The following is a 15,978-nucleotide window of genomic DNA, read 5'->3' on the forward strand; positions in this document are numbered from 1 at the left end:
CTGCTGCTAACGCTACCTCAGCCTCAAAGAATCCCACTAAGAACAGCACAAGATAATTGGATTCAGTCAAATTTCAGGCATGACTCATTCAACATGGATAGTCAGTGATGATAACTATGATGCTGTTGCTACCACAGCCAACGATGACGTGAAACAAATTAAAAGAGAAAACTGACTTTTTAGATGAGTCTCCTCTCCTCCCATTCCCTTAAAGAGGAAATTGAACAGATTGCACAGAGTGATCCTCACACTATCATGTTACAGCGTGAAATTAAGGGGAGAGGTAATGTCTTCCTGACAGGAATCAGGAGTGAAGCCTAGATAATACGGTCTCTGTGTGGGTTATGTGTACTATGTGTGTGTATGTAAGTGAGAAACAGCAAGACATAGAGCAAAAAACAGGAGGAGAAGTGAAGCAAGAGGTGGAAGACACTTCTTTTCAATGTTATCTGAACTTTTTTCTATGTCAAGAAGAGCAAAAGTGGACCGTCTAATATGTGAAGCAGTGGTTTAGCAAGTTTATGGGAATGGAAGTTACACACAAAATAATACGTTACATAACGTATTTATTTTTCCAGATAATACAGTATTGGAACTTGGACGTTAGTAAAGCCACTGATTGTTGTCTTTTAGCCACTTTACACCATTTTGGCTCCTAAGCGCAGGATTTTCTGCACTCACTCAGAGACGATTTTGGCTTTCAGAAGTACCACAACCTGTAGACTATGTATGTAATACAGTACTAAAGGGACTTTGTCTACAAATCTTCTGCTTGCAATTCATCTCTATTGATTTTTTCACTACAACTGTAATACCTTTTACCTTCTGCAAAACAAATAAAAGATGAAACCTAAGACTAAAACCTATTCCAAATCGTCCTCACTGAACAGTACAATCACATTTTTGCTGTAGAAATATATAATTTATCCCCTTGCTCATCCAACCATCACTCCATATATCAATTTATCCATCTTTCCATCGCTCCATCCATGTACTCATCCCTTATAAGGCTCAGATGAGTTTAGATGTGTTGGTCATTTGACTTTATGGAGATTTCCACAGACCGTTAATCAAGAGGAAGAGAAGAGAACAGATGGTAAAGGACTGATGAGTATTTGAGGGTCATGGAATAAACCAAAAAAATGATCACAGATTTTCAGCAGCTCTGAGAACTGAGGTCCCAATTACCACGTGAAAAGCCTCAGAAGCAAAGAGACGCTGAGCTCTAACCTTTTCAACTTCTGTGCTTTTGTGTGTCCTTCCCTAATTGAAGAAAAGCCACAGCAGAGCCTGCGCTAGCATAAATGAAGCTGGCGAGAGGAAGGAGAGGGAGAAAGAGCGAGAACGGGGTGGCAAATGGAGGGAGAATGACGACAAAAGAGCAATCTGAGATTGAGCAAGCCGCCCCCACTCACACTGCAAAGCTAATTAGGGAAAGCAATGAAACGGGGCCAAACACAGTTGTTCATGATAAGAACGGCTCCAGAGCCAGAGAGCGCGCTCAACAGCAGCATTATGGCTCCTCCCTAGAGGCCAACAAGCCCCAAAACTTTACACATCCATGTGCCGCTGTGCTATTTAGAGCGTCAAATCCTAGCAGAATGGCTTCCTTCAACTTAATTGCACTGAATTAAGATGCCACACTTCCTCAGAAAAGATTAATATGTTGTCTGTTTGCTTGTTTACATGCACCCCCTCCTCATTTTCATTTATCACACTGCGGTGGTTCGGTGATGTATTTCCGAATATGTCAAAAAATGAGAGAAGGGAAAAAATGTTCACTTTGTGGGAGATAGACATTACTCATCTGAACATAAAAAAGAAATGTCATTGATGTGGTATCCTGTGAGAGCCATTTCAGTACTCTGTAGTAAAAATTAAGGTCAGAACTGACTACACAGCGTCTGACAACAAAACGATAAAATAAACGACTCATATTATAGCTGATGGCAGCTGGAACATTAACTGGCTCAGAAAACTGTGCAGTGCTTTTGTGTGTTTTTTGTTTGCTCATTTGTGCCAGTGTAGCTCCTTCGAGACAGTATGTGCTACTCCTTGTGTTACTAGTGTTATAGCTGGTGTGACGAGCTCTAAGGGATGAGCCATGTGGTTTTATGAGTGTCTTTTCTCACTTAATGAATGTGACACTGTGTTGCATGCACTGCATTGCAATAGTACTGTTACTACTACAGTACTGCCATGGAACTGCAATTTTTTTTCACATCTTACTCAGAAGTTCATGCATGCACATACTTGATCCCTTAGTATGTAAAACCAAAACTGTTCGGCTGTTCACAGGCAGGACATTCAAGTTTCTCACTGAATTTTTAAGTAAGTAGCAAAGGCAGAACTGATCGGTTGACTGTAATATATTTCAGTGGCACAGATCTACTGTTCATGACATGCCTAGTTTATAATATGTATGTATGTCTTTTTTCTCCCTAATTACACAACTTTATAACGGGCTTAAAACTTGACTGCACAAACAGCAGATCACAATAAGTTTTTTAGTGCTGCATCAGATAAGAGTCTCCTCTACACACTGTTAGTACAGTGCAGGAGCTACTCTGCAACTAACACACCAACAAGATCACATTTTAGTAATTTATTTTTGAAAAATTAGTTTAGAAAACTACAGGATCTCTATGGCGTTTACCCTCAATTTGCACCCAAGTAGAAAAACATTTTAGATCAGAAGGGCTTGTGTTTTAACAGCTGTAAGACTCACGTCCAAGCACAGACAGTGTGGACTGAAACATTGATTAAAATGGAAGTGTATCGGTTCCATCACAGTCAACTAAAAACACTTCACATACTACTGCTTTTAAGAATCATTTTGAGAATAATTATAGGAGTCATTATTTGGAAAAATCAATCTACTAGCCCTGGGTTACAGTGTAACACAATAATTGAAATAGAAGATCCAAAAACTGATGCATTTGACTGTCCTCTTCCAAAAACTTACCCAATACATCATGACAAACCTACACCTACACCTCCCTTAGTATATAAAACCAAAACTGTTGGGCTGTTCACAGGCAGGACATTCAAGTTTCTCACAGAATTTTTAAGTACGTAGCAAAGGCAGAACTGATCGGTTCACTGTTAACATATCTCAGTGGCATAGATCTGCTGTTAATGACAGGCCTAGTTTATTGATATATTAAATTAACACGTCTCCATCGATCACTTAACATGTGATTTACAGTAGTTCACCACACTGCAGGTTTAAAAGAAGCCTGTTATGGCAGAGGTGTGTGTTATTAAAGCCGGTGGCTGTGAGGGTAAGATGGACTGCAGTGACATCTCTCTCAGGAGAATGAGAGTGAATAGGCCTCATCTATTATTCATCCCGCAGGGTGCAGGGGAAGACACGGAGCCATGCGCTAAAGACCAGGGGGACAGCAACCCGCTGCACTGAGACATCTGTGGAATGAATTACTAATGATACACACAGCTTGCATCCACACACACAAACACACACATATTTCAAAGCAACATACATACTTTCTGTCTCTCACACACACGCACACTTTCCCTGCTTATACACACACTATAAACAAGTTTATAGCAGTGTTGCCTTTTATTTCAAGCCACAAATACTGTAGCACTAAAATACAGTATATTTCATCAACTACAGAAAATGTTAAATATTAATAATTTTATCTCATTTCACTGAATGCATCATAAAGTCGTGGCAGCCATGTCACCTTGCCTAAGCGCTTTACACACTGCCATTATAGCTAAAAGAGCAAAGACACCTCAGAAGGAAATGACGTCTGGGAGTACTGGGAGGATGATAAGAAAAATGCTGCGATAAGATCCTGGTTGTTGTTCCAAGGACGCATGACAAGTCTGAAGTAAGTGTAGTGATCCTTATACAAGTACCACCAAGTGTCCACACCTTCTGAGCTTCTGAGTTAGGTCTTTTATGTTTCCATTTCAGGTGGAAATATTGCCTTTTTTCTCCCTAATTAAACTTTTTTTGTAACGGGTGTAAAACATGACTGCACAAACAGCAGATCACTAAGTTTTTTAGTGCTGCATCAGATAAGAGTCTCCTCTACACACTGTTAGTACAGCGCAGGAGCTACTCTGCAACTAACACACCAACAAGATCACATTTTAGTCATTTATTTTTGAAAAATTAGTTTAGAAAACTACAGGATCTCTATGGCGTTTACCCTCAATTTGCACCCAAGTAGAAAAACATTTTAGATCAGAAGGGCTTGTGTTTTAACAGCTGTAAGACTCACGTCCAAGCACAGACAGTGTGGACTGAAACATTGATTAAAATGGAAGTGCATCGGTTCCATCACAGATGACTAAAAACACTTAAAATACTACTGCTTTTAAGAATCATTTTGAGAATAATTATAGGAGTCATCGTTTGGAAAAATCAATCTACTAGCCCTGGGTTACAATATAATGCAATAATTCAAATAGAAGATCCAAAAACTGATGCAATAATCCAAAAAACAGAAGATCCAAAAATTGATGCATCTGACTGACCTCTATCAATAATTTACCCAATATATCATGATAAACGTACACCTACACCAAATGGACTGTTTCTTTCTGTACACATGGGGATTGACAATGTCCACCTCACCTCCACATCCTTATACTTGTCCCTCAAGTCCATGAGGCGGTGGTAGGCTCGGATGGCCTCAGAGAACTCGCCCACATCAATACACACGGTGATGAAGTTCTCCCAAATCTGCCAGCGCTCAAAGTTGCACTTCAGTGCCTCCTGCAGGGTGCGGAAGGCCTTCTCCCTGTCCGAGACACAACAGCACATCTCAACGTCATAGATTTAACAAAGCAAAAGATCTTTAATCCCTGCCATCAGAGACAGTGAAGATAAGGCTGTATTATCACAAGTCTGTTTCTACTGCAAACGTACGGCACCATGGCCTTTGAGTTTGGTTGAGCAGCATCAAGTACAGCTCAAGACAGCAGTGTGTGGTTTTTTTACGCACACACCCACAAACACACCCACACACACACACCCATGCCCTCTGTTCTGAGCAGTCCCCAGCTGACTGAGCAGCATTAACTTGGTTTTAATAGAAGATTCCAGAGTCTCATCTTAGGGATGAGTGCACAGGCCTGATTGGCCAAGGGACCTAGGGGAGGAAAGGTTTCCCAGAAGCTCTCAGCTGCACGCCGTTCCACCAGACTGCCAGGAAGACCCTCTCGGCTCACAGGAAATCAGCAAAGCTGCCAGTCATCACAGGTGGGGAACGTTCTAATTGACTTTTAACTCACAAATCTGTTTAACACTTGTGTGTATGCAGGGGCTGAGGGGTGCTGGCTCTTGAGGTAGGAACAGCGAGAAGCTGGGAAGATTTATCTTTGCAATTACAGCTGTCTAAGTCGTTCGTGCTGAAACTGAAAAGCAAGCAGGCCTGAAAGTGAAGGACTACAGGAAAATCCAGGGTGCAGAAAAAAAAAACAGAAGCATCACACTGATCAAACCAGAGACACTTGAATGGAGGCTTATCTACTGTTTGGATGATGTGGTAACTTTGGTAGGATACGTGTTCTATAATACTCAGTTTCATACACTCTGCTGCCCCAACACACACAGCATTCTAACTGCATCGCATGCAGGAAAAAAAAAATCAATACTGTTGACTTGAGGAAGAATGAATGAAGCCTCAGTATGTGCAGCCATATAGGATAGGGCTGTTTTCACCATTTGTCCAGTGACTGTGTGTTTGCAACATCCAGACAATGAGCACAAATCTGCTTCTAAAACTAATAACATAAAAAATCAGTTATCTTTTAATGACTTCTGGACAGTACTATCTCCTTCCCTCTATTTCTCTGAACCTAATTCTATAAAAAAAAAGTCTAGCTCCCACTTACTTCAACCCCAGTTTGATGTAGGCTGTGGAGAGATTGTTCCAGGCTTCTGAGTTCTGAAGGAATAAAAAGAAAGGGATGATGTTATGCTGTTAATAGTTAATAGAACCCATCTTTTTACTTTACTATTGAATTTGCACTAGCACTTGGTTGGTCTTTCCTACTTATTCAATTATTTTTAACCCCTTATACAGGGAGATTCACTCGAAAGAGGCCCCAAATATTCTGTAATAACTCTCTCTAGGACGAAGCAATCTGAACGAAACAACGTGCAATGTGCTCCTCTGTATATGGAGCTTCGAACAAGCTGGGATGCCCCTGCATCGGAGTGATGAGGTAGGCGCCGGACAGCCGTCGCAACTTTTAACCTCCGTCTGAAACTTCCGGGTGCATGCCTGTACCCCCTCATGTGTCTGATAGAAAACAGAGATCACTTCCAGCATCGCATGTAATGCAATCGATTACACATACGTCAAGGTTCAGGTTGCTTCACCCTAACGGGAGTTACTACAGAATATTCGGGGCCTCTTTCGAGTGAATCTCTCTGTATATCCAGGTTTATTACAACATAAGGTATATTTTCAGTAAAACAAAAACTTCTCAAGTTAAAGAAGTGAGGAACGGAAGCCTGGACTCACCAGTGGCTCCTGGTCAATTAATGGGTCAAAAGTTTTTTTTTCTATGTTCTTTGTGACTTTTTTTGCACATTCTGTAAAAGACTTTAAGCTGTTTTTTTTTACAACAGACACTGTTTGAATCATTGTAGTTTTATTACTTTTATTATTAAGGATAAGAACAAACAAGCACCCCGTCCCCCTGCACAGTTTACAAAGTTCACAGGATGCTAACTTTCCAAGAGCAGCACTGGGTCACCCTTATCTTGAGTCTTTGGCTATTTGCACTATAGAGGGTGGCTTCACACTTAGCTGGAGTAAAAAAGGAGGCCATGTGACAGAATTGGTCATGTGACTTACATCTGGCTCCAACCCCACGCATCTCTGGAAGGCTTTAGCTGCCCCTTCGTAGCCCTCCAATGCAAAGTATGCACAGCCTAGAGAAAACCACACGCCCAACTAGAACACAGAGAAAGATGCATTGTAAATCATTCATTGAGACTCGAAATTCACTTTATTAATGTCTTTTACTGCTCGTACTACAGCTGAATTTTATGCAACGTGGCCATCTTGATCTATGTAGGTCAGTCAAGCAGACTGTTTTCATATGACAATTCCTCGATTGGTCTCAGCGTTTACTCTCTTTAACCCTGCCACCTCTTTCTGCTTGTTCATTACAATTATCTAAATGCAACCTCTCTGCATCCCTCCACTACTGTCTCCCTTGCTCTATTTCATTGCCTCTCATTCACTATCATACTGTATCACCCTCTCTTCTCCTCCCTCCTATGTCTCTCTCCTTCACACTCTAATCCCCCTCTTTTGCGTGGAGGGCAGTATAAGCGCAGTGTGTCCCTGAGGTGGTGCTTGGACGCGGTGTGAAGGATCACACAGGGGTCATTACAGTCGAGCTCGGGAAAATTACACCAGCTTATTGCAGCCTGAGTCCCACGCTGCATTATGGATCTGAAGGATGAAAAAGCAAAACAGAGGAAATGATTTTCCCTCCGCTGGTCCCCCGAGGCCAGCTGAGGGAATCTGACACTACTTACCCCTCCCTCACTTCACACTCCTCTCTAGTATGCTGCGCTTCTTTCTTGCTTAGTTTTATCCTCTTTCTTTTATCTAATCGCTATTTTCAGCCTCTCCTCTGACCATGAATCCTCAGTTTCATCTCATAAGACATCTGTCATGGAGGGGGGGTCGTTTAAATTTGTTTGTGTTTATGTTTGTGGGATATGGAGCTCCATCTCAATATGAGTATGAGCCGTGTGTGTGTGTGTGCGTTCGGAAACTGCACTAAAAGAAAAGGTTTACTAAGGTCTTAGGCTGGCAAAATTTATTTTCATATCTGACATGCAGTCATATGCAAACATTCTAGCACCTTCAGTCAAATTACATATTCTGTTGATTTTCAGAGTGAAAATAACAGATCCTCTATGTGCCATAACTTTTGCACAGGCCACATTTTATGTGTGTTTTTCCAATATGTTAAATTCAGCAAAAAGACAGTAATTGTGTATTAAAATGTGCATAACTGTGTTGTCTGTAAAAGATATGGAATCATTTTCACTTAACCAAAAAATTAACCAAATATGTAATTCGATCAGGGGTGCCCAAACTTCTGCACAGGCCTCTCCAATCACTGGGGACCGGTCAGTAAGCAGTGCCCAGAATCGAAATCAAACAGGGTGAGGCAGCATTCAGTCATTATGCTGCCAACTGCTGGTACAAGCTGCCAGATGAGGTCAGACGTACTCCAAATGTGGCCATCTTTAAGTCCAAATTAAAGACTTATTTTCTTGTGCCTTTGTTTAGCAATGCGCTTTATCTTAGCACTATTTTCATTTATTTTAATCCCTTATTTTATTTTCTATTTAATTGTGTTTTATCTTTAGCACTTTAAATTTTTAATTTAGCACTTTTAATTTAAATCTTTTGTAATTATCTTTTCAAAAGCCTTACTGGGGCGCTACATCTCAGAATGTTATAACCTTTATTATTTAACACTATTTTTTGTTCTCATTTATCTGCTTGTTTGTGTGAAGCATTTTGAATTTCTGCTGTGTATGAAAGATGCTATACAAATAAACTTGCCTTGCAACTATACCATTTTGTTAATAAGGCCAGATGTGTGTGCTTGAGTTTAATGCGGCACCTGTATTGGATTGATGCGCAGTGAGCGTTCAAAGCACTCAACACACTGCTGGAACTCTTTGTTGCGGAGGTGGTAGAGGGCTCTGGACCTCTGGGCCCGAGCACTGCGGTGCTTGGACAGCTCCCAGGCCCGATCATAGTACTGCGGGTCTTTCAACACATCCCCCAGCAGACAGTATAAAGATGGGGTCTCCTTCTTCTCTAGTTCTCGCCTCAAGATCTCCTCTGCCTGGAGAGGGAGGGAGAGAGAGAGAGATAGAGATAGAGATAGAGAGAGAAATAAATAATTAAAGAAAGAAAGAAAGAAAGAAAGAGGCATTCAATACATATAAATTACATATAGACAGATTTAAGGGTCCTTATGTGAGCCCACAGTAGATCCTCACATACATAACTTGCATACTGGTTTCATTAAAGTCACTGAATATTAAGTCTGAATATGAATTAATACCTGAATAATAAGCCTAGGGTTAAAGGGGTTAAAATGCTTTGGTAAATTTCTGCTACTAATTATGGTTATGCCAAGCTATTTTGAATTGAACTAAACTGTAATTAATTATTACATATAATATACTTCACATTTAATGTTCAAGGTTTGAGTCAAACCCCTTATTACCTTTCAACAACTTACATTTCAAAAGTACGGTTGCTATAAAAACAAAGTTCAACATCCCTCAGAAAAAACCATCACTGCAAATGGGTTTTTACTGCAAGCTTTCGGTTCTGCAATGCACTTAGGCACATTCGTTGTTAGCCAATACCCCATTTCGTCCCACTGCCACTGCTGCCTCGATATTACTGCTGTTATTGAATATGATTGATAAAGCAATTTGTGTCACTGAGGCCTATTTGAAACCTTGAGGAACTGACAGATGTGTGGAGAGCCGGAGAGAGGTGCGAGAGCAGTAATTTCATTATGTTCATGAATGACTCCAAACACTGCTGTTCATTTCTGCCAATAGATAAAGTCTGACAACCAGGGAACAATGCTTCATCATCAGTGGGACAATGCAACCAGGGCCAGTGATGCAAAACCAAGAGAAGTTCAAACAGGGACCCAAATAATTCATTCTGCTAAACACAAATGAGCTGTGCGGCTCCAAACAAAAGATAAACAGAACTGAAAAGTTGAGGTACAACAGGGGAGCAGACGAATGAGAGTAAAAAGAGAAAAAGTAACGGAAAGACACACAGAGGTAGGGAACAACAAGCCGAGAGGAATAAAGGAAAATAGAAAAAAAATGTGTGGCTCGGGACTGCATTCACTCATGAATTATGGTATGTCTTTGGCTTGGTCCTGGGTGACCCTGTTGCAAGTTCCAGGCATCAAGAGAGCAAAGGACCCACCTGGTGTAACTGGGAACTGAGAAGAACCAAAATGATGGGTTGTTTCTGACATTTGCAAAGGAAAAAGGCACTGAAAAGGCAGCTAATCCCACCTCATTTTGTCTGATTTTTTTTTTTAATAGAAGATAATGACTAGTGTGTATTCTCTTCACCAAATCAGAGTGCTGATTTCATATATGGCGCTTTGTTGTTTCAGAAGGAAGCTCATTTCACCTCTCTGACATTGCTGCCTACTCTAACACATGGCTGACAAAGGCACATCTTTAAATTTTCTTTAATTTTGTCCTGAGACCAGTTGGTGCAGTTTTTGCAGTTATCATCCATCTCTTGCCAGTTGGTTTGGCTTCTATTAAGTATTATCCCAGTACTGCCTTGCTGTAAAAATCTCTCTGCAGAATATTGCACAAGTTAGCTGAGGTTAAGATTTGGAAAAGGGCAGCAGGTCTTGAATCAAAATAAACAGGCATTTTCCAGAGGGATCTGAAGTGGCCTCCCAAACTGTTCAGAACTTGTTCCACTTGCCCCATTTTAGAGAAACACTCCCAGAGGAAGGAGATTGGGTTTCCCCCCTTTTCCTCTGCCAATTTGGGTCATTCCTCTGCATGTTCTCACTGCAGTGTCTGCCAACCTGTTTCTTGTGTACGGGCTGTGAGGGAGTTGATTTGGGCAAGATGAGGCTGTTTTTCCTGGCATTACTAAGACACAATCACACTGGCAAGAACTGAGCAGATCCAAACTCATGCCGCCTGCAATTTAGTTCCACACTTTAAAGAACTACCATACAGACTACAGCAATGTTCCTCTTAATATTCTGCAGTGATAAGACATTCACATGACAGACATGTCATTGCACGTCATTACACCTACACCTATCAGGCACAACATTATGACCACCTCCTTGTTTCTACGCTCATTGTCCATTTTATCAGCTCCACTTGCTATATAGGTGCACTTTGTAGTTCTACAGTTACAGACTGTAGTCCATCTGTTTCTCTGCATGCTTTCTTAGCCCCTTTTTACCCTGTTCTTCAGTGCTCAGGGCCCCCATGGACCCTCACAGAGCACAGCATCAGACACAGCAGTGCTGCTGGAGTTTGTAGACACTGTGTCCACTTACTGTCCACTTTATTACCTTGTTGGTCCACCTTGTAAATATAAAGTCAGAGACAGCAGCTCATGTGTGTCAGCATAGTTTGTGTTGGTCATCCTCTAGTCCTTCATCAGTGGTCACAGGACGCTGCCCACAGGACGCTGTCGGCTGGATATTTTTGGTTGGTGGACTATTCTCAGTCCAGCAGTGACACTGAGGTGTTTAAAAACTCCAGCAGCACAGCTGTGTCTGATCCACTCCGACCAGCGCAACACACACTAACACACCACCACCACGTCAGTGTTACTGCAGTGCTGAGAATAATTCACCACCCAAATAGTACCTGCTCTGTGAGGGTCCATGGGGGTCCTGACCACTGAACCTGACCAAGAACAGGTTAAAAGGGGGCTAATAAAGTATGCAGATAAACAGATGGACTACAGTCTGTAATTGTAAAACTACAAAGTGCACCTGGACAATGAGCACAGAAACAAGGAGGTGGTCATAATGTTATGCCTGAACGGTGTATAATACAGTAATAATAATTTCTTTCTTGCTGGTCTCTTACTGCTGATCTTGCAGTGAGAATACGGTTAAAGTACAAAAAATTATACAACTTATTAGATACCGATAGATGCATATAATAGTAAGCAGCAGGCATTTTTTAGAAGGCAGTGAATGTTAGCCATGTTTAAAACAAATATGTTTAGCCTAAAACATATCTGAAGGGTCATGGGAATGCCAAAGAGGATCTTTAAAACATATACACAATGATCTGCTTATTGGCTGTCAGGCACTTTCTCATTCAGTGTAAAACTGACCTTTCATCGTAATTTCAGCATGGTTTGTGAAGAATGAGATACTGCGGCTCACTAGCGGCACCTATCCCCAGACAGACAAAACTCAGTTGAGCGTCTTCAACTTCTCAATACAACACTACAGAACCTAACTCACAAACACACCAGGCATGTACCTGAGGGATGCTTTTATCGAGGTCCTAAACAGACACAGCAGCACACACACAGCAGAAACAGAGAAGGGAGACTTACATACACTTGAGCACTTGTTTGACTGATCACGGCATATACTCAAGTACCACTTCACCCAGCAAGAGGGCCAAAGGTCTGAGATGCAGTATTTTGGAAAGAGAGTAAAGCAGCAAGAAGGTTAAGAAACAAAGGAACAAAAAGAGAGACAGCAGGTGTTACCGTTGTACAGGTAATTTGCTCACAATCACTAACTACAACAATATGGTCTTTGGTCTTCACATACATAACGTAATGAAATTGACTGACAATGCAGACAGATAAAAGAAATACATTTGTATAAAATGGGTTGGGCCAAAATCAGTTTGTTTTTTTTTAAATTTTTACCCCGATTTTCTCCCCAATTTAGTCGTCTCCAATTCCACCCGCTAGTTAGGACGCAACGTCACTGGACAGCCAAACGCGCTCGGAGGAAAGTGCCAACCACCAGATCTGTTACGTCAGCTAACAGACGCCTGCGCTGACTAGCATCGCGCTGAGTAAGTGATGGGGGGAGAAGGGCAGCCATCCCACCCACCCAGAGAGAGCGAGGCCAACTGTGCTCTCTCGGACTCCCAGCTACGGACGGCTGTAGCATCACCAGGGATCGAACTCGCGATCTCCTGATGACAGGGCCAACGCTTAGACGGTTGCGCCACTCGGGAGCCCCCAAAATTAGGTATTTTGCTGATTTTGGAAGTGAACAGAAACAAAAATAAAAAAAATCAAAAAAAATAAAAACTTTTTCTGCAAATCTTAATGCACAGTTACTTTATGATTACTAATGATTATAAATCGACAACCATGGGTTCCTCTAGGCACCTGGCTAAGGATCTGAAAATGAAGTTTATTCCACTGTCTAACACAGCATTAAAAAATGACACTTAAAAGGAACTGTGGAAGGCAAGATCTTTTTACCCCGAGAAAACTCTGAGAGAACTGTTTGTATGCTGGCCAAAAAAGGCAAAGCGAAATCCCTATATGACAGCAAACGACCTGCAGGTTTAGCGAACACCGGAGCAGTGGTGCTGGGCAGCACGGCTTGTACAAGCGTGATCTGCTTTGAAGAGTCATCAAGAGGAAACCTTACGTGCAACTACATCACAAAAGTCAACGTCTGAAGCACGCAAAACAACATCTAGATAAGTCAGAGGCCTTTTAGAAACAAGTGCTGTGGACTAATGAAGTAAAAATGGCCTTAAACTTGCTGTGCTTGCAAGACAATCCAAGACTATTGCAGAACTACAAGCAATTTAGGAAAATTCCTAAAATAAGCACAGAAGGACTCCTAGCTGGCTACAAAAATGTCTGCAAGCTGTGACATCTTCGGGGCATTACTAAGCAGTGACTTAGTAGGGAATCTAAACTTTTGCACATGCCACATGTTATTTTACTCTGTTCTTTAGTAAAATACAACTGTGCATTAACATTTGCTGTGTTCACTTCTTCTTGACTACATAAAGCAACAAAAAGGTAATTTGGTTAGGAAAGCTTTTGCTTTTAAATACACTGTATAGGTGGATGGGGTGGAACGCAAATGTAAAAGTGCTTAAAAGAATGATTCCTAAAACAGAAATTCTCAAATCCTAAACTCACACTTCCTGACTTCATCATCTGCTTCTTAAAATTGAATCACCTTCTTTGGGTCGTTACTATCAATTATATAATTTGAGGAATAATCAACTGATTATTTTGACTTGTTTTTAAATAAAACAAAAGTAACCCAATAATAAACCATGCATAGCCTTTCCAATACTCCAAATGCTTTATTAGGAAACAATAAATTAGGAAACCTTCAAAAAATAAATAAAAGCAGTATGTGGCGAGAAATTAATATAAATGAATGTGTACAACAGGCTCTGTTTCTTAAAGTAAGAGAACCCGGTAGGAGATTTTAAAATATCCATTATTTTCATACAAATTTCCAAATAATCACTGCTGATTCATCTAGAAAGAAAACTTGAATAAAAGTTTTTATTCAAGTAATCAAGTTTAACTCTGTCTTGTTTCTTCCAAACATCCAATAAGCCACAAAGCCATTTGCTGAATTAGCTCAGTGTCTAGTCTGTAAGGCCCTGCACACCCATTCATAATTAACTGCTCCCTCTTTTCTCTGGATGCTCTCAGCTGCATGCCATAAGACATTAGCTCCTCTGCTTTGCTTCAGCCTTCTGGCCATCCTTGCTAGTGCATTATTCCGCCCTGCTGTGGTCCTTTTGTGCTCGACAAATTTACATGCAGCCTACCGACCCAAGGCAGACTGACTTAATACATAATGGAAAGGGCCTTTTTCTACCAAACTCCTGTGTCGAATAGCTCAACTTTGACATATCACTCAGAACACGACTACTGGGGAGAGAATGGAGGTGACTGAAGCTCGTCTGGTCTTTAACTTTACCCTTTCGTTTGTTCTAACCTTTTCCCTCCCCTCCTTCTTTTTCTATCTCACTCTCTCTTTCACACATTACGTGTCATCCCTCCATTTCCTTCCTTTCCACTTGAATCTCTCCCCTTCAGACTCTGCATTCCATTTCTCAGGGTCAGTTCATTCATCTTTGTATTCAGAAGGAGAGAGAGAAGAAGAGAAGGGTAAGGGAAAGAAAGAGGATAGAGATGACAAGCAGGAGATAAAGATATCCAGTAATATCCTAGGGGCTGCAGTCTGAAGGACAGCAGTGAGCCTCTCTAAGTTCATATTTCAGCTCGTAGCTGTACTGAAGCCTTCAGTTCAGACCAAGAGCTCCTCTTTTGACCTGACTTCACTTCGGTAATCAGATTGGAACACAAAGTGCTTCTGTAATGTGATAAGGCTGCAAAACAGCTCCCAGGAAACTGTACAGACAGGAACAGGAGCAGTGTGTTAGTGTGTGTGTGCGTGGGACTGGGTAAGCATGTGTGTGTATAAGTATACAGTACTGTGTGAACATCAGACACGGCCCATTATTCATTTTATATCCAGTCAAAATGGTCATTAAGTATAAATTATTCATTTTTGAATAAATATTTATAAGGACATCACATAAGGAGACGAGATAATCCACTTGCAAAAGGAATGGGGAAAAATTAAAAAAAATCAGGAGTTTCAAAAACTAGAGCTTGAGAAATTATTAAAAAAGAAAATGGGACTAACAAACTTGCAAGACCTAAGAGAACACCAAAACTGTCCCAATTAGATGAACATTACATTTATCTTTGAGGCATTGAGGTGAGGTATATGAAATAATCTGCTGTGAGATGACAACGCTCTGAAAGGGTGTACAACTGTCAAGAAGCTGTTACTGAAAAAAGGAAACAGACAAAATAACATGAAAATCAAAGAAGCTGCTGGTGTTCTCACAACAAAGGACTGTCCACCCCAGTTTCCAGATCTCAACATCATTGAATGTTTTTGAGATACTTGGATTGTGAGGAGCAGAAAATGCAACCAACGTCTAAAACTGAACTTTGGAGGTTTGGAAAAATATCTCTGCAGATTTCTATGAAAAACTGAAAGCAAGTCTCCTGAAAAGAATGGAAGCTCTGTTGAAGGCAAAGGCTGGGCAATGAAAAACTGATACGGTGTTTAATTGTTGAGACTTCTGTGCAATTTTCTGTTCAATACATGTTTTTAAATACACTGATCAGGCATAACATTATGACCACCTCCTTGTTTCTACCATCATTGTAAACTCCAGCAGCACTGCTGTGTCTGATCCACTCAGACCAGTGCAACACACACTAACACACCACCACCACGTCAGTGTCACTGCAGTGCTGAGAGTGATCCACCAGCCAAATAGTACCTGCTCTGTGAGGGTCCATGGGGGTCCTGACCACTGAAGAACAGGGTAAAAGGGGGCTAACAAAGTATGCAGAGAAACAGATGGACTACAGT

At 41.1% G+C, this 15,978-nt stretch overlaps 1 protein-coding gene across 1 annotated transcript in view; it reads right to left on the minus strand.

Annotated features, from left to right (window-relative positions):
- ttc27 (tetratricopeptide repeat domain 27) overlaps window positions 1-15,978 on the minus strand; it is a 111,324-nt gene that overhangs the window by 18,013 nt on the left and 77,333 nt on the right. The window contains exons 13-16 of the mRNA XM_036592875.1: window positions 8,644-8,871; window positions 6,846-6,944; window positions 5,875-5,927; window positions 4,613-4,778 (exon numbers count right to left, since the gene is read on the minus strand). Of these exons, the coding sequence (XP_036448768.1) occupies window positions 4,613-4,778; window positions 5,875-5,927; window positions 6,846-6,944; window positions 8,644-8,871 (546 nt within the window). The remainder of the gene's footprint in view (window positions 1-4,612; window positions 4,779-5,874; window positions 5,928-6,845; window positions 6,945-8,643; window positions 8,872-15,978) is intronic.

Source organism: Colossoma macropomum, unplaced genomic scaffold (assembly GCF_904425465.1).
Source record: "Colossoma macropomum unplaced genomic scaffold, Colossoma_macropomum, whole genome shotgun sequence".
Taxonomy (NCBI): domain Eukaryota; kingdom Metazoa; phylum Chordata; class Actinopteri; order Characiformes; family Serrasalmidae; genus Colossoma; species Colossoma macropomum.